The sequence below is a fragment of the Hemitrygon akajei genome, chromosome 23, assembly GCF_048418815.1.
Source record: "Hemitrygon akajei chromosome 23, sHemAka1.3, whole genome shotgun sequence".
Classification (NCBI taxonomy): domain Eukaryota; kingdom Metazoa; phylum Chordata; class Chondrichthyes; order Myliobatiformes; family Dasyatidae; genus Hemitrygon; species Hemitrygon akajei.
Window position 1 is genome coordinate 64,692,135 of NC_133146.1, and position 20,009 is coordinate 64,712,143.

General features: G+C 38.2%; 1 protein-coding gene across 1 annotated transcript in view; it reads left to right on the plus strand.

The window, feature by feature from the left end:
* The window catches only part of LOC140715509 (uncharacterized), a 449,684-nt gene that overhangs the window by 153,679 nt on the left and 275,996 nt on the right, over window positions 1–20,009 (plus strand). The window contains exons 9-11 of the mRNA XM_073027850.1: window positions 6,160–6,238; window positions 6,764–6,882; window positions 7,545–7,670. Coding sequence (XP_072883951.1) covers window positions 6,160–6,238; window positions 6,764–6,882; window positions 7,545–7,670 — 324 coding nt within the window. The remainder of the gene's footprint in view (window positions 1–6,159; window positions 6,239–6,763; window positions 6,883–7,544; window positions 7,671–20,009) is intronic.

Here is a 20,009-nt window from a genome sequence, read left to right on the forward strand (position 1 = left end):
GGGATACGGATAAAAGGAGACTCAGCTCTTAAACTTTTGTGGTGCCAATACTTTTTCAGATATTTGAAGTGAAACATTTCAACAGATAAATTAAAATTACTTAAACCAGTAATTCTTGGGTTGTATTCATCTGTAATGAGAGCTGTGAAATCAGAGGCTTATTCTCCCAGTTCACTGGCTGTTATTCATTCTGTTGCAATTGAACTACTTATTAAATGTGCATAAGCTGTACACAGAATTACTCAAAGCACTTGTTTAATTGTATGAACAAATAAACAATAAGCATTATTAAATTACTGAAGTATTACATCAGTTTAATACTAAATATTAGTTATAGCTATTGATATAATCTATACAACTTCGTGTGGACTGCATACTGTTTTGTTAAATGATGTTCCGACCAAAGCAATAGGTTTCCCTCTCTCAAAAATTACTCCAGACTTCTGTCAATCATTTGTGAAATAACTGGGTCAGTGAGATGCTTAAATGCCAACAAGATTTGAATAGGATATGAATATATAATATGATGAACATTGATCCATGTGATTGGGCAAATGTACAATACTATTTGATAAGTCATGTGAATAACATTGGACAACGAGGCATGAACAACAACTTGTTTTCTTATTAGAGACTGTTCATTATTTATACACTTACCTGCTGTGCTGTGTCATTTTGCCTTTTATTATAAGTATCAATTGAAAGGAAACTAAGATGAATTTGCAAACATTCATTCATTATTGAAAAGGTCAATCACAATGTTTATTTTTAATGTGTAGATGTAGTCCGTATCAATGTTGAAAATGACTTAGCATGAAACATGACAATAATAACCTGTGGAAACATGCTGTTTGTTACAGCTTGCTGTTGACTTTAGTGTGGTTTGCAGAGATTCTTGAAATCTGGCCCAAGGCTTCATTGGGCATTGGCAAAAAAGCAAAGCTATGGTAATCAGCACCAAGAGCTGATACTTTGTTAAAGCAAATTTTCCTTTTGATGAGAAATTATGAATCATATACCCACATAACAGTTCCCAAAGAAAACATTCTCATGCATAAGCAGATTCACTGAAATTAATTTCCACAGTATATTTATACTGCATGTTGCAATTGAGTGGCCCGGCTGCAGTGCTGAACTGGTTCTGTGGCTGTGGACTCACACTCGAGGAGTCTGCGGTTCATGTTCAGTGTGTTATTTGTTTACAGTGTGTTTATTTGTTTCTTGCTTGCACAGTTTGTTCTTTTTAGCGCTCATTGGATATCTGATTATCTTTGTTGTGTGGTTTTTTTTAATGGGTTCTACTCTGTTTCTTTGTTTTGTGGCTGCCTGCAAGAAGACAGATCTCAAGGTTATATATAGTATACATATTTCGATAATAAATGCATTTAGATGTTTGAACTTTGAAATTACTGCATAAATGAAAGTTTATTTTAACAAGGTGATGTTTCTGTGGTTAACCCTCTGATGATATACTCTGTCTATTAGTTAAATAAAGTATTTTAAAAACAAAGCTGAACTACATTGCTGGGCTGTATTGGCAGCCAAAATATTTGATGCTCAAGCTGAATAAAATGCCATACCAAAGCCAACAGTCCCCAAAACAGCTGTTTCTATTTGCTTAAAATGGCACTTTAAACAAGACTCAAACAGCAGTGCCCTACGCTGACAAGGCTACCTAAATAGGGTATCAATTTATGCTTTACATCATCTGGTAATACTATATAGCTAAAAGATGTTAAATTAATTTCCACAATATATTTATACAAAATAAAGAAAAAAGTGTAGTATCTTTGATGCAACGCCACTAATAGAATCAAAAAGCTGTTTACCAACAAATGTTCTCTCACCATGCATTTTTAGTCGATTTACCAACTTCACCAGGTCTCAGCACAGATGTCTCAATATTACAAACATATTAGCTATTAGAAGCATATGAAAACTTGATAGAAAATGTATAAATTTGTCAATAGCTGTTACATATTTTGCACCATATTTCTATTTGCTGCCACATTTCTGCTTCATGTACGATGCATGCAATACTGAATATGTCACTGCCCTTTTTGTGTTGGAATTAATTGGTCATATCATGGCCCAGTTCCTATTGTCATCATCCTGTGCTGCAGAGATGCCTGGTAAATGATCAGATCAAGTTGGTATTGGCTATTTTTCAGATGTCCTTATACGAACATTTTAAATGTCCTTATGTAACTATATTAGCTCCCTACACAAATCAGCAACACGTGTGTCTGCTTCACTCAGTGTTCAGGATTGGCTGCCAACTTATTATAAAGTACATTTATGAATTAACAATAAATTGTAAACATTCCTTTGGAGCTAGGAGAACAGGATTGCTTCCCTGATTTTAAACCCCTGGTAATTACTCTTGCTTTTCTTTTGAGTAGCAGTGGTTTGAAGTGTAGAAAAATAATGTTTATTTTTCCCCATCAGGTAGTGCGATATACTATTGTTCTATTGTACCTTTATTACCAAAAAGCTATTGTTATTCAACAAGTTGCTGCTTGCTTCCAATTGTTCCATTCAATTCCACTGAAGATTTGCTTTCTCTGTTCTTTTGTTGGCTATTGCACTCATTTGCTTAAGTCTGTGATAAATCTCTTGTTACTTTCTATTTCTGCTCTGTTAAGTCTTTTTGACACATTATCTTTGCTGCAAAAATATGGCTATATAGGTTATTGTTTATATAAATTATAAACCGGTTTTGGTTAATACTAAATTGTATACGTTGGCATTTTTCACTATGCTCAGTTAATGTTCCACATTAAGTTGTGATTGGTTTATTTGATGGTTGCTCTGGAAACAGCAGTATGAAGCCATTGAAAGATGATAGGTAAGGACCTACATTACTGGTATTCTCGGGTAGTGTTTAACATCTTTGAAAATTTAATGAAGGTTATATGATGGGATTGTTGTGCTTTCTGTTTGCAGGCAATATATCTACTTTTTGTGTTTGTGCAAAAAATATGGTAAAACGTTTAGAAGTCAGGAAAATAAGAAACACAAGAGATAATATAGATGCTGAAAATCCAAAGCAACACACACAAAATGCAGGAGGAACTTAGTACGCCAATGAGCATTTATGAAAAAGAATCAACAGTCGATATTTTGGGCTGAGACTTTTCTGCAGGATTGGAAAGGAAAGGAGAAGATGCCAGTATAAAAAGGTGGGAGAGGGGGGAGGAGGATAGCTAGGAGATGATAGGTGAAACCAGGTGGGCTGAAGGGGAACCAATCTGATAGGAGAGGAGAGTGAACCATAGGAGAAAGGAAGGGAGGAGGGAATCCAGGGCAAGGTGATAGTCTGGTGAGAAGAATAATGAGGATAGAGTGGGGAACAGAAAAAGAGGGGAGGGGGAGCAAAATTTCTGTACTGGAGGGAGAAATTGATATTCATGTGATCAGGTTGGAGGCTACCCAGATAGAATATAAGGTGTTGCTCCTCCACCCTGAGAGTGGACTCATCATGGCAAAAGAGCAGGCCATGGACTAACGTGTCAAAACGGGAATGGAGGTAGGAATTAAAACTGTTGCCCACAGGGAAATTCTGTTCTTGGTGAATGGAGCAGTGGTGCTTGACAAAGTAGTCCCCCAGTCTATGTAAGGTTTCATCAATGTAGAGGAAGCTGCATTGGGAGAGCCGGATACAATAGACAACCCCGACAGATTTCCAGGTGAAGTGTTGGCTCACCTGGAAGGACTGTTTGGGGCCCTGAATGGAGGTATACTTTTGGCCAGATGGTGCAAGTTAACAACGATTCCTCGGGCAACATCTTTCAGATAATCCATGAAACTGTTTATTTCATTTCTTGTATGTCTTCTTTTTGTCTTAAATGTGTTTCTGCAACTGTTAGAGCCTATGATTTACAGTTTGGAGATCAACTGAGTGATCTAGCACTCTGTTGTCTCTGAGAAAATTCTAGGAGATGAGTGCAGGCAGCCTCGAGATGAAACTTACAGACAGAGCTTGTGCCAATTTTTGACTCCATTTTGCCATTTAAAGCATCCATTAATCACCAATTAAAGCTTTGAGAAAGATTCAAACATCAAGGCGAATTTGGAAGCTGAGCAAGTGTTCAGCGTTGACTACCTCCCTCTTTCTCACTACTGTGACGGATCTCAGCTATTGCCAGATAAGGTGTGTGTGGGTAGGCTTATCGCTAATTGCTGCTGGATAATGTGCCTGTGGGTGATGGCGTATTGCTAATTGCTGCCAGATAAGATGTCTGTGTGTGACGACCTATCTCCCTCGCTCCTCTGCCTCTGTGATTGAGTGGTCTCTCTCCTTCTCAAAGTTGTCAGGTGATGTTACCGAAGTTCTGTGAATTACGGATTGCACTGGATTCTTTCCAGTTTTATGTCTTTTGTATTCTGTGTTTTTTTGTTGCCGTTTGGGCAATTTAATTTTGGTGTGATTTGTAAGATTTTTTTGTGCGGGGGGATGGGGTTGAGGTTTGATGTTCTTGCAGTTGTCATGATTTGTTTTACTGTGTGTGGGGGAACTTGATGCTCTTGTTGCCATTGCACAATTTTTTGTGTGCAGGGGGAGGGTTGATGGTCATGTTGCCATTCTTTCTTGTTGCTAGTTGGCGTGATTTGCTTGTTTTTTTGTGTGGGAAGTTGATGTTTCTCTTTGAATGAGTTCTTTTTTTTGTTTTGTGACTATCTGGAGAAGATGAATCTCAGAGATGAATACTGCATATGAACTTTGATAATAAGTGAGCCTTTGAACCTTTAAGAGAGGAAGTGAATAGGCAGGTGGAGCATTTTGGTCACATGCAGTTGGGATATTAGAGAATGAATGGACAAGGGAATCACAAAGGGAGTGATCCCTGTGGAAAACAGAGAGTTGTGGGGGTAGGGGAATGCGGTGGCAAAATATGTTTGGTAGTAAGATCCTGTTGAAGATGACAGAAATAAGAATTTAAGAGTCAGAATCAGAATCATTTTTATTATCACTGGCATTGAATGTGAAATATGTTCAATGCAATACATAATTTAGCAGAGAGAAAAATATAATAATAATAATTACATAAGTAAAGCAATAAATAAATAAACAGGTAAATCAATTGCGTATATTGAATAGATTTTAAAAAACGCGCAAAAACAGAAATACTGTATATTTTAAAAAAGTGAGGCAGTGTCCAAAGCTTCAATGTCCATTTAGGAATTGGATGGCAGAAGGGAAGAAGCTGTTCCAGAATCACTGAGTGTGTACCTCCTACCTGATGGTAACAGTGAGAAAAGAGCATGCCCTGGGTGCTGGAGGTCTTTAATAATGGTCTCTGCCTTTCTGAGACACCGCTCCCTAAAGATGTCCTGGGTACTTTGTAGGCTAGTGCCCAAAATGGAGCTGACTAGATTTACAACCTTATGCAGCTTCATTCGGTCCTATGCAGTAGCCCCTCCATACTAGACAGTGATGCAGCCTGTCAGAATGCTCTCCACGGTACAACTATAGAAGTTATTAAGTGTATTTGTTTATATACCTAATCTTTTCAAACTCCTAATAAAGTATAGTCTAGTAAACATCAACCATTTATTGATGAATTTCACACAAAGCAATAAATGATTAAACCCAGAGAAGCCAACAGATAGGAAGAAAATAATAGGTAGTAATATACTCTTAAAATAAAATAAAAAAGTTGTTTATTATTTAAGTTGTTAACGTCAAAATGTAGGTCAATTATTGTCTTCTTCACTTTGTCTATTCTCAAATCTTTCAATTGATCTTTTGTCTTCTTTTCAAATCATACTTTACCAGGTACTCTTTCTGTAATTTCAGTTTTCCCCACAGACACATCCTTTTAGGAAATATTTTATTAAAAAAGGAATTAACATAAAAAAAATTCTTGCTGATCACTATCCATCAACGGATGGGAAATGTAACAATATCAAACTAATATGTTTTATAAGGAATAAAGTGGAGAAATTGATCTGAGTTCATTATAAGAAATGAAGGGATGGAAGTTCCACAATTAAATCAAGCAATAGCCAAGAATTTACTAACCATTGTTACCTACCACAGTCACAATGTTTCTGAGTTGCCCTATTTATCGGTAAGTGAACTCCAGGTGGTCACTTGACACTTCTTCCAACATATTTCAATTTTTAAAAATATTTTGTCTTGTTATTCCCTTACAGGCTCATTTAGTCTCATGTATTGAAGCTACAAAACAGCTTGAACACCAAGTTTTGAAAGTGCAGAACAGTGTAATCGAAGGTCAGTCAGCCTATGTGTTAAACTTTGTAATGAGTTTTACATCTCTTGAAACTATTCCAAATTCTGTTTCTCACCAAGGAAGCTAAGAAAGGCATTTAAATTTCACTTAGCACAACCCCTGTGTATTCTGAATTTGGTTTAACAAGTTTTCCATTTGAAAATTTCTAGAACCATGATTATCATCTTCACCAATTATTACAATCATGATCAGCAATTTATGATGTATTTGAACATTGGCTCAAAGTCTGACTGCTAGCTCCATGGAAAAGAGCATTCTTAAAGAAAAATTCTGTTCTTGTTACAATTTCTCAATTATCATCTTCCTTCATCGCAGCTCCTTCACATTAATCAATGCTTCTTTTCTTGTGGGACTAGAATTATATTGAACTTGACACTGGACCTGGATGCATTCCAAAATATAGCCTCCCCTTTCACCAAATGTATCGATATTATTCCAAAAGTTATTTTGAGTTCATTCACCATACCAATGATAAGCTGATATTTTTAATTGGTGTTTTTCCACAGATTTTGATTTACACTTAGAAAGTCATAAGACTTGGCTGGCTTCCAAAATGTTCCAGAATAACAGAGCTGATCTAGCTTATTGCGATGAGACACTTGAAATGCAAACTATAAACAAAGAAGTAAGCTGTTTGATATTTTAAAGTTTAACCTTGTGGGGCCGTATTTAGAAATATGAGATGTATCTTTTTACAATGCAGTGTTGGTTTGACAGTACCAGTTTGTACAAGTTCTCACCTGGTATGGTGTTGTACAACAGGAGGAGGATTTGATAGCTTTAGTTCCCTTTCAGCAATATTTTCAAATGCTGTGTCCTCTCTATATTAGTATGTTCTTTGTTAAAAATAATCTCCAGAGTGTATAGTTCTATCTTTCTGAAACCAGAATCTGTGGATTTGGGAGGTCTACAACTAATTTGGAAAATATTCTGGAAACTGAACTCAAATAGCACTTACAATGATAAACTGAGCCAATATAAATACTATTATAGTAATGAATTTATATTCAATTTCTAAATAAGAACCAGATCATGAGGCTAAATCATGTAAGCAGAGAAGTGTTACAAATTTAGGACAGATGTGTTAATTTTAGAGAGTGTAACATAGCAAGTATACTTTTTTAAAATCTCAGGTAGTTAGAAATGTCTAGGTTTAGTCTTTATATGCAAGGACATCTCTGGTAATAAATTAAGCAGAAAGGTTAGAAGGGCATAATACCTGTCGTATTTCAAACAGCATTTTTCAGACCCTTTTAGCTGATGTTAACAACTACCGTACATCTTCAGTTTGCAGAAAAGCAACAGATATTTCAGCAGTCAATGGTGGAAATTGCAACAGAGTTGGCCCTAGTATATCAACATAAAGAAAGCTTGCAACAACAGCTGAATGAACAGGAGAAGACTCCAAAACAGGTAGAGTGACAAGAAACAATGGTGTTCAGGATAATATATATGACAGTTATTTGCCCAGACATGCAAACTTAAATTAAGAAAACAGATTAATCCACTGTTAAAAAAAAACGCAGAAATACGTAAACACGAGGAAATCTGCAGATGCTGGAAATTCAAGCAACACATGCAAAATGCTGGTGGAATGCAGCAGGCCAGGCAGCATCAATAGGAAAAAGCACAGTCGATGTTTTGGGCTGAGACCCTTTGTCAGGACACATGAAGTCCTAATGAAGGGTCTCAGCCCGAAACGTTGACAGTGCTTCTTCCTATAGATGCTGCCTGGCCTGCTGAGTTCCATCAGCATTTTGTGTATGTTACAGAAATACACAATTGGCTTATTTTGGATTTCAGGTTCCACTTGAAAGTCAAGTTCACTCAAGCTGAACTCCAAACTCCAAACTGTGGTATGCATAGTAAATTGGCATTGATTCTGTTTGAAGTTCCTCAGCATAATTGAAATTATTTAGATCAGATGTATTAATCAACTGTACAGTGCTATCTTTCCCTCCACCAATGATCAAGTGAAAACATCGCAAGCTCAAGGCTGTCTACTCTCATTCCCCATTCAACATGAGATGCATTGCACGTCCCTCTTTATTAAGCAAACAGAAAAATATTGATGCAAGTTCTGAATCGATTCCAATGTCATTCCTTCTTTGCTACTTTCTCATATATCTTTCCATGGTTGAATATAAGGCATTAGATAACCAAATAATCAGGGGAAGATGTTTGTACCCTCCCTTAGGATATTATCGAGAAGTATCTGCTCACCAATCACTTTGAACCCACACATAATCTTAGAGTAACACTAATCATGTTGAACAACATGTACATCTCTCATAAGAAAGCAGATACCAATTTTGCTGTGGATCTAACAATTTGCTCAGAGCTAAATTGCAATGACAGGGGGACGTCACGTGATGACGTAGGATCGAGACATGGAAATCCAGCTCTCCCGTAAAAAACCAGTAAAATAATGTTGAAGTGAAGAAAAGTTAGTAAATACTTTTTAAAAATTACTTATAAACTACTCAGGATTGTCTTAAGATATGTCTCCTAAACAGAAGCAGAAGAAAACTACTACTTTGAAGACAACACAAGTTGGAAAAGAATCAAGGCCGGCCGCCATGAAAGAACCTCGGGCTCAAATGCATTTTACCGTCGGCGATACAGAACAGGAAACTGCGGCAACATCAACCGTTTCCAAAAAAAAAGAGCAACAGGAATTGCGCATGCGTGAAGGAAGGGGCATGCGCAAACACGAGCAACCCAAACTACAAATCCCAGCTATGATCGGAACTGAAAGTGAAAGTGAATATGAGGTGGAATCAGATTCTCTGGATAAATCAGATGAAAATGAAGAGACAAACAAAGAAGAGCAACAGGAAGAGGTTGGAGATGATATTGGAGACATAAAAAAATCTTTGGTACAAATAATGCATGAATTAAAAGTAATAAAAAAGATATTAAAAATATGAAGATTATGCTTGATAAAATGAGGAAAAGACAGGACAAAATGGACAAGAAAATTAAAAACTTGGAAGAAACAACAGGAGACACCATTGACAGAGTGAATAAAATGGAAGATAATATTTCTGCCTGGACATCAGAAAGAAAATGGTTGTTGGAAAAAGTGAATGTACTTGAAAATTTTAGCAGACGAAATAATATTAAGATTGTTGGACTTAAAGAAGGTATAGAGGGAGAGGATCCAATAAATTTTTTTCAAAAATGGATTCTGGAAATTTTGGAAATGGAAGAAGGAACCCAGTTAATTGAAATTGAAAGGGCTCACAGAGCCTTAAGATCAAGACCTCAAGTTGATCAAAACCCACAATCAATCTTGATAAAATGCTTAAGATATCAAGATAAAGAAAAGATCTTGAAGGCGGCTGCCCAACATGCCAGAAAGAGAAACAAGCCATTGATGATAGAAGGGAAAATAGTTCTTTTCTATCCTGATATAAGTTATGACCTTTTGAAGAGAAAGAAGGAATTTAACCCGGCGAAAAAAGTTTTATGGGAAAAGGGTTATAAATTTATATTGCGCCACCTGGCAACCCTGATAATTTTTTTGGATGATGGAAAAAGAAGATCTTTTACTGATTATCGGGATGCGGAAGAATTTGCACAAGAAATCCCAAATATTCGCTAACCACAGCCAAAGATTTAAAATTGAAACGGATTAAAGATGAAGACAGGGACAGTGAATGGAGTTGATGGATGTTTAAGGACAGAAGAATATTTAAATATATTCTTAATTATATGATACAGGGGGAGAAAGGTAAAAATTTGAGAAATATTAACCGAGAGTAGTGATATTATTTTTTCTTCTCTTATATATACTTTTTTATGTTACGGGGGAGCTGGGGGAACTTTGGATCGATTGCTACGGGATTCACGTGTGTAATCATGGCGATTGCCATAACCCGTACAACGGAGGGGGGTAATGTGTTTTTTTTTATTCACAACATTAGTGGGGGGTATTTTGTTTTTTTTTCTTTAATCTTTCTTTCTTTGCCTGGACAGTCGGGGGGGAGACACATAGCAACACGGAGCATTTTAAAAAGATTCCCCAAGGTACTACGAAAGTTGAAAAGTTAGGTATTACTATAGACTGGAGTAACCCTGTTAAAAATAATGACTAATTTACTGAATTTTTAAAGTTTTAATATTAATGGGCTTAATGGACCGGTGAAAAGAAAAAGAATTTTAACATACATTAAGAAAATGAAAATAAATATAGCTTTTAGCTGCATTCCATTTGAAAAAAATACTTATAATTTAAGAGATAAATATGAAATATTTCTGAAAATTTGGCACCCTTATTTACAAAAGATAGGATTAAACATATAGGTGCTCCGAAGACAAAATTATTGGTTATTTGGGGAAAGAAATAAATATATATACTAAAGCTATTATGAACTCCATGGAGCATGTGGGGATCTTCCGATATCCAGGCATTCTTTCTTTCTTTCTTTTTTTTTTCTCTTTCTACAGGGATATGTTAGGGGGGAGGGGTTAAGGGGAGGGGGGAAGGGTTGATAATTTTTTTTTCCTTCTGTAACCATTTGAAAATTCAATTAAAAAATGTATTAAAAATTGCAATGACAGATTTCATTTTAATAATTACCACATACTTTCATTTGAATCATATTTCTAAACATTCTCTGACTTTCCTGTGTACTCACATCAGATGCTGTATGGTAATTAAACCATTATGATGTTGTTATTAGCTTGTTATTGAATATATTATTTGTGTTTCTATGTTGATGTACATTATCTAGGCATTTGGTATCTTTCAGAATATAAAGTCCATTTCTTCCAAATTAATAAGGACTGATCCAAACAGAGATAAATGGGTTAGCAGTGCAGAGAAATGTTTAATTATGTTGTCCTCACACCATCTTGAATATTCTAAAATATTTAATATTAGTTAAAAAAATGAACACAAGGGGAAAAAAGGACATAATTGTACATCGGCGAGACCCGACGCAGACTGGGGGACCGCTTCGTTGAGCACCTCCGCTCCGTCCATCACAATAGACAGGACCTCCTGGTTGCCACCCACTTCAACTCTGCCTCTCATTCCCATCTAGATATGTCCATACATGGCCTGCTCTACTGCCACAATGAGGCCAAACTCAGGTTGGAGGAGCAACACCTCATCTACCGTCTGGGTAGCCTCCAGCCTGGTGGTATGAACATTGAATTCTCCAATTTCCGGTAATTCCCTCCCCCTCCCCCTCCCCCCATCCTAGGTCCCTCTCTGCCTCTCTCCCCTTTCAACTTTCTGCTCCTTTATCTCTACAGTTCTTTCATGCTTATCCCCTCCCCCCTTTATCCTTCCTCTGATTGGTTCTCCACCTGGCGCCTCTAGCCCTTCCCCCTCCCCTATCTCTATTACTGGGCTTCGGCTCTCTCTTCTTCCCCCCATTCCTGATGAAGGGTCTTGGCCCGAAACGTTGGCTACTCTTTTCTCATGGATGCTGCTTGACCTGCTGAGTTCTTCCAGCGTCGTGTACATACATAATTGTACAGTTTGAGCATTTCATAAATGATTTTTATTTATTAAAATGGCTAAAAACTCTAAAATATTTGCTATCGCACCATCCAGTGAACAGAGTATTATCTTACCAATATTATAAACTTTGTGAACTGTTCAAGAAACTGAATAGTAAAATGAAGAGGTTATTGAAATAGAGTAGACCAACAGTAGGTAATCAACTAATCATGGCTTAATATTGTACTGACAATGGCAAAGGAAGAACTCCATTATGTTGTAATGTAAAACTATTCCTTCATTTCATGTCAATTTAATTCTTCTAATTTTAACAGATTTCAAATTGTACTTGGGTAATCCAAAAAGCTGCCATGAAGTTTTCTACTTTGATTAGTTTAAATGTGCCCAGGGAACATTTCTGAAATAAGACTTTTTTAAAAGCTGGAAATAGTTTAACTCCATCTAGCTGTGAATTGGCTTGTTGGAACACATAGCAGCATGTTTCTGATTTTGAGACGATTGCCAAGAGAAATGCTTTCCCAAAGGAGAGGAATAGGTATCATTTAAGTTAACCTAATCACTGCCTCATGTCTTCAAGTAGTCACTAACCAAGTTTCATTGTAGGAAGGCTTGAATCCAATTAATTGGAAAATCATGTATGTGTTGATATTGTATTTAAGGACTGTGACACCTCTCAAGGAATACTTAAAGATGATAAAATCTGAGTGAAAACATTTTTTATCAATACTAGTTTTGAACTGCAACATTCTGATTTATCACCAATGTAATATTTATTTATTTTTTCTCCTTTCCACTCCTTTCTCAGTTAGATCAGAGGTCTTGACTCTGAACCAGAGGACATTTAAATTAGGCATTGTGAGACTGGTACAATGTAGAGTTGCTATTTTTTTTGGATTAGACGGTGCATCAAGCTCTGATTACCTATTAAGTATAAAGCATTTTGTAATACTCCTCAGGTGCAGAGAACAAATTATTCAAGGATCCCATTTTTGTTAAAGCTGGCAGAATTTTTGTAACATTCAAGAGAGAATTGGGCACACACTGGAAGGGATAAGCATACAGAGCTGAAAAGGAAAGAAGAGGTGTTAAAAATTAAATGGCTCTACCAAAGATCCAGTATATGCCAGCAGATTTTTCATTGGGGAATATTTCTAATGTCTGGTCATGATCTCATTTCTTCCTTTGCCTTCTTTTGTTAAACAGGTTGTTTGCTGTGAATGATATTTTAGTCTGCTCATCGTACAGTGTATTGGCATATTATGATACCAACAGAAATACTGTATAAAACCAAAGTCTTGCTCTCTTACCCATAATATTGCCTGTGATGGTGCACAAATGATCCAGTGCATGAATCAGCTGTTAAGAGTCAGATGACTGTACCATGAGACAACTTGCTGTCTCATTTTGTCTCCCTCAATGTATTAGTCAGTTCCCTGGAGACATGTTGCTTTCCATTCAGTCTAGCAGATATCTTACAAAAAGCTCAGTGGGGAGAAAACAAAAACAAATAACGAAGTATTAAGTTATTTGTTACAATGATCTTAAATTGTGCTATAATGCACGGAAGATAGAAGCACTGCAAGTTTGGATGTCAAGCAACAACTGCTATTTTGTCAGTGTTCTTAATTCTATGCTGCAGATCACACCTTACTGTGTGAAAATGTAATCCAGTCCACAGGGAACTTCATCACAATGATGTTACTTGTTTATGGGCAAGTAACGACTTGTGCTTTCAGCTGTTTCTTGGTTAAGTCATAGTAATTTATTCAAGACATCCTTGAATGTAACTGCATTCGTGGAATTTTCAGAATTGAGGGGACCAATAAAGAGATTCCTGCCGAGTGGGGGGAATCCTATCTGAACATGGACTAGAAAATGAAGCAATCTTATGATGAGGGTAGCCTGCTTGCTATCATAAAGAAACCAAGTGTGGCTTCAGCAGATGCAATACTTCAAACTGGTTATTTTTTAAAATTCAAAACATATAGTATTAGTCTATTACGTGTTGCAAAATTATATATGCTTTAATATTTCAGATATGATTGATTAATGTCACTGGAATAATTCAGAAGTTACAATTGACTCTCCAGAGACAACTGCACTATTAAGGGAATTATATCAGAGAACAATAGTGTAAAATAATATAATGTCATTCTGCAAACAAGAGAACATTTGCAGATGCTGAAAATCTAAGCAACACACACAAAATGCAGGCCGGGTAGCATCTATGGAGTCAGAATCAAAATCAGGTTTATTATCACCGGCATGTGTCATGAATTTTGTTAACTTAGAAGCTGCAGTTCAATGCAATATAATATAGAAGAATGAATGAATGAATGAATAAATAAAAGGAATAAATAAATATAACAATAATATAATAAATAATAAATGAGGAACAGACAGAGTGGACAGCCAGCACCTCTTCCCCAGGGCGCCACTGCTCAGTACAAGAGGACATGGCTTTAAGGTAAGGGAAGGGAAGTTCAAGGGGGATATTAGAGGAAGGTTTTTCACTCAGAGAGTGGTTGGTGCGTGGAATGCACTGCCTGAGTCAGTGGTGGAGGCAGATACACTAGTGAAGTTTAAGAGACTACTAGACAGGTATATGGAGGAATTTAAGGTGGGGGGTTATATGTGAGGCAGGGTTTGAGGGTTGGCACAACATTGTGGGCCGAAGGGCCTGTAATGTGCTGTACTATTCTATGTTCTATGTTCTATAAATAAATTACCGTATATGTATATTGAATAGATTAAAAATAGGGCAAAACAGAAATAATCTACATTAAAAATATGAAGTAGTGTTCACCGTTCAATGTCCATTTAGGAATCTAATGGCAGAGGGGAAGAAGCTGTTCTTGAATCACTGAGTGTGTGATTTCAGGCTTCTATACTGCCTAGCTGATGGTAACAATGAGAAAAGGGCATGCCCTGGGTGCTGAGGTAACTTAATAATGGACACTACCTTTCTGAGACACCGCACCTTGAAGATTTCCTGGGTATTTTGAAGGCTAGTATCCAAGATGGAGCCGACTAAGTTTACAACCTTCTACAGCTTCTTTCAGTCCTGTGCAGGAGCCTCCTCATACCAGAGAGTGATGCAGCCTGTCAGAATGCTCTCCAAAGTACATCTATAGAAGCTTTTGAGTGTTTTTGTTGACATATAAATCTCTTCAAATTCCTAATGAAGTATAGTCTCTCTCTTGCCTTCTTTATAGCTGCATCAATATGTTGGGACCAGGTTAGGTCCTCAGAGATCTTGACACCCAAGAACTTAAAGCTGCTCACTCTCTCCACTTCTGATCCCTCTATGAGGATTGGTATGTGTTTCTTTGTCTTACCCTTGAGTGCAAGGTTGTTTCTGTAACATCACTCCACTAGTTGGTATATCTCTCTCCTGTATGCCCTCTTGTCTCCATCTGAGATTCTACCAACAATGGTTGTATCATCAGCAAATTTATAGATGGTATTTGAGCTGTGCCTAGCCGCACAGTCATGGGTGTAGACAGAGTAGAGTAGTGGGCTAAGCACACATCCCTGAGGTGCACCAGTGTTGATCGTGAGCGAGGAGGAGATAGTATCACCAATCCACACAGATTATGGCCTTCCAGTTAGGAAGTTAAGGATCCAATTGCAGAGGAAGGTACAGAGGCCCAGGTTCTGTAAATTATCAATCAGGATTGTGGGAATGATGGTATTAAATGCTGAGCTATAGTAGATGAACAGCATCCTGACATAGGTATTTGTATTATCCGGGTGGTCTAAGGCCCTATGAAGGGCCATTGAGATTGCGTCTGCCATTGACCTATTGTGGTGATAGGTAAATTGCAGTGGATCCAGGTCCTTGCTGAGGCAGGAGTTCAGTCTAGACATGACCAACGTCTCAAAGCATTTCATCACCGTCGATGTGAGTGCTACCAGGCAATAGTCATTAAGGCAGCCCACGTTATTCTTCTTGGGCACTGGTATAATTATTGCGTTTTTGAAGCAAGTGGAATCTTCCATCCGTAGCAGTGAAAGGTTGAAAATATCCTTGAATACTCCTGCCCATTGGTTAGCACAAGTTTTCAGAGCCTTTCCAGGAACTCCGTCGGGACCTTCCACCTTGTGAGGATTCACCCTCTTTAAAGACAACCTAATACTGGGCTCTGATACAGAGATCACAGGGTCACCGGATCTTCATGGTTGTAATTGTATTCTCCCTTTCAAAGTGGGCATAGAAGGTGTTGAGTTCATCTGGTAGTGAAGCATCGCTGCTATTCATGCTATTGGGTTTCGCTTTGTAGGAAGTAATGCCCTGCAAGCCCTGCCGGAGTTGGCGTGCTTCCATTGTCGCCTCCAACCTCGTTTGAAATTGTCTTCTCACCCTTGACATAGCCCTCTGCAGTCATACCTGTTTTTCTGGTACAGACCTGGGTTGCCAGACTTGAATGCCACAGATCTAGTCTTCAGCAGACGACGTACCTCCTGGTTCATCCACGGCTTTTGGTTTGGGAGTGAACAGCAAGTCTTTGTGGGCACACATTCATCCACACAGGTTTTAATGAAGTCGGTAACAACAGCTGTATACTCATCCAGATTTGAAGATGAATCTCTGAATACAGTCCAGTCCACCGATTCAAAGCAGTGCTGATTCAAAGTGCTCCTGCGCTTCCTTTGTCCATACCTTCTTGGTCCTCACTACTGGTGCTGCAATCTTCAGTCTCTGTGTATACTCAGGGAGTAGCAGTACAGCCAGGTGATCAGACTTCCCGAAGTGAGGGCGTGGAATAACACAATAGGCATCCTTAATGGTGGTGTAACAATGGTCCAGTGTGTTGTTTCCTCTGGTATTGCAAGTGATCTGTTGATGGTAATTGTTTAGTGATTTTTGCGGACTGGCCAGGTTAATATCCCCCAAAACGATGGTGAAGGCATTTGGGTGTGCTGTTTCGTACATGTTGATGGTGCGGTGTCTCGGCCTGAAACACTGACTGTACTCTTTTCCATGGATGCTGCATGGCCTGCTGAGTTCCTCCAGCATTTTGTGTGTAACTTCATTCTGCAGCTCTTAAGACAATACTGTAACAATGCATGCAGTCTTCAAATGCAGGCAAAAGGAAAGTATGATTCATCTGATTTGTCATTAACCTATAAGGCAATGGGGTATTAAATGTAAATCTACAAACTGGTTAAAAAATATAAAAAGGGAGAATGTAATTAATGTATTAATATTTGAATGCATAAGTTGCTCAGCATTAATGCCTTACACTTGGGCTGTTGACAACGTTACTTATTCTTAGTCCAATGATTATGATATAAGTACCATTCTATACCAAACACAAGCTACAGTCTGGCACTGGCATTTAAATGGAAGAGTGGATACAGTGTTGGAGGGGCAGCCTTTTGATTGAGACATTACAATGAAATTCCATATTCCTATTATGGTGAATTCAGGAGATAATTTTGAAGCAGAATTTGGGGGATATCTCATTGACCTGACCAATATTTGTCCTGCAATCAAATTCTAGTTAGTCATCAGACTGGGCAACAAAGACAGACATTGAATAAAGGCCAGATATTGTGCCAAGGGGCCTGTTTGGGTGCTGTATCGTTCTTTGTCTCCCTGACTCCACAACACAATGAGCTAGTTTGGGATAAATGAGGTTCTTCATCTGTAAGTATTTTATCTCTTTGATGCTAATTTCATCTTGTGTGTTTCAGTGATTATTGATATATTGAGTACCAGTGATTTGGATGAAAATGTAGACAGGTGGATTAGCAAGTTTGTGGACAACACCCAGATTAGTGGAGTTGTGGACAGTGTAAAGGACTATCCAATAATATAGCATGATATATTGTACACTCAGCATTCATTGTTGTTTACTATCTATATCAATGATTCGGGTGATTATGTGGTAAACTGGATCAGCAAATTTGCAGATGAAATCAAGATTGGGCGTGTAGTGGACAATGATGAAAATAATCAAAGCTTGCAGCAGGAAGGATCTGGACCAGCTGGAAAAATGGGCTGAAAAATGGCAGATGGAATTTAAGGCAAGTGAGAGATATTGCACTTTGGGAGGACCAACCAGTGTGGGTCTTACGTGGTGAGTGGTAGGGTACTGAGGAGTGTAGAACAAAGGGATCTGAGAATACAGATCCATAATTCATTCAAAGTGGCGGCACAGGTAGGTAGGATTGTAAAGAAAGCTTTTGGCACATTGGCCTTTATAAATAAATATATTGTGTACAGGAGTTGGGAAGTTATGTTGAAATTGTATAAGATATTGGTGAGACTAATTTGGAGTGTTGTGTGCAGTATTGGTCAACTACCTACAGGAAAGATATAAATAAGATTGAAAGAGTGCAGAGAAAATTTACAAGGATGTTGCTCGGACTTGAGGACCTCAGTTGTAGGGAAAGGCTGAATAGGTTAGGACATTACTCCTAGATGTAGAAAACTGAGGGGAGATTAGATAGAGGTATACAAAATTATGAGAGCAAACAGGCTCTTTCCACTGACGTTGGATGAGGCTACAACTAGGGGTCATGGGTTATGGCTGAAAAGTGAAGTTTAAAGGGAACATGAAGGGGAATTTCTTCACAGAGGGGAGTGAAAGGGTGGAAGTCCATAGTTGTGATACTTGTTTGTACCTCTGGACCTGGAACTCCAAGGTTGAGAGAGTGGAACTGCCCCAGTGCAATGGTTTTTCCACTTTAAAAACTCCTGCACATGCTACTGTCATCATCACACATGGCAGACAACCACCACTCCATGAGTGAAGTTTTATATAGCTACAGCATTACCTATTTACTCTTCTACTTCAAACCTTTACCAATGAAGGCAAGCATACCTTCAGTGAACTATGAACCTGGACCTCAAGATCCCTCTATAGTTCAATGCTATTAAGAAGTCCACGATTAGCTGTATACTCTCTCCTTTCAGTTGACCTTTCAAAGTGCAATATCTCACATCATTTGGATTAAACTCTTGCTACCACTTCTCTGCACCTGATTTACATTCAGTGACCACGCTACTCAGTACACTGTACACCTGCTCATTAATGCAAATATTTAATCAGTCAATCATGTGGCAGCAACTCAATGATTCAAAGCATGCAGACGTGGTCAAGACGTTCAGTTGTTGTTTAGACCAAACATCAGAATGGGCAGAAATTTGATCTAAGTGATTCTGCCTATGGAATGATTGTTGGTGCCAGACGGGGTGGTTTGAGTATCTCAGAAACTGCTGATCACCTGGGATGTGCACTCACAACTGTCTCTAGAATTTATATGGAATGCTGTGAGAAACAAAAAAAATCCAGCAAGCAGCAGTTCTAGGGGCAAAAATGCCTTGTTAATGGGAGAGATCAGAGGAGAATGGCCAGACTGTTTCAAGCTGACGAGAAGGCAATGTTAACTCAAATAGCCTTGGACTACAACAGTGGTGTGCAGAAGAGGAACTCTGAACATGCAACATGTCGAACTTTGAAGCAGAAGACCACACTGGATTCCACTTGTGTGGCCATAGGATACTACAGCACAGAAACAGGCCCTTTGAACTATTTAGACTGTGCTGAACCATCCCCAAAAGATTGGAGCTGTACAGAAAGATGTCAGTTGTTTATTGAATTTGACGATGACAGAAAACCTGTACGGGAGAGTTTTTAAAGTGGAAAAGCTGTTACACTGGGACAGTTCCACTCTCTTTCCTCGAAGTCCGGGTCCAGTAGTACGAATAAATATTACAACAGGGGTCTTCCTTGATAGCAGTGGATGACCATGAATTCTTCTGTGCCTTGTCATTACCTTCACTCTTCACAGAGCATTGCAGAGTCACCTCTTGGTCATAGGATCTCACTATACATTTCATCTGCCCAATCTGCCGGAGCTGACTTCACATGCTAAGACTGGCGCATCCTTATGTCACCAGGGTATGAGGCCCATGGGCTGCCCTCAAATGGTTTAGTTTGCCTGTCGAAGCAGTGTGCTGGGGTGTGGCTGCTGTCGCATACAAGTAGCTACTTAGAGCCGCTGGTGAGAGCAGAGTGTCTAGTAGGGACCAAAGGTGAGTGAGCTGTCCCAGAATGGACTCAACAAGCTCCTTCACCAGCGGTACTACCCTTCTCTGGACACCCCATACACCACACAGGAATGTAGAATGAGCAAAAACAGAGAAAAAATAGAATGAGGAAAAATATTTTCCTTTTGTGACTTCACTTGGACAGCATCAGAAATGTTTAGCTTTATATACTGTATATGGATGTGAAGATACCTAGCTGTATGATAGTTTGGTA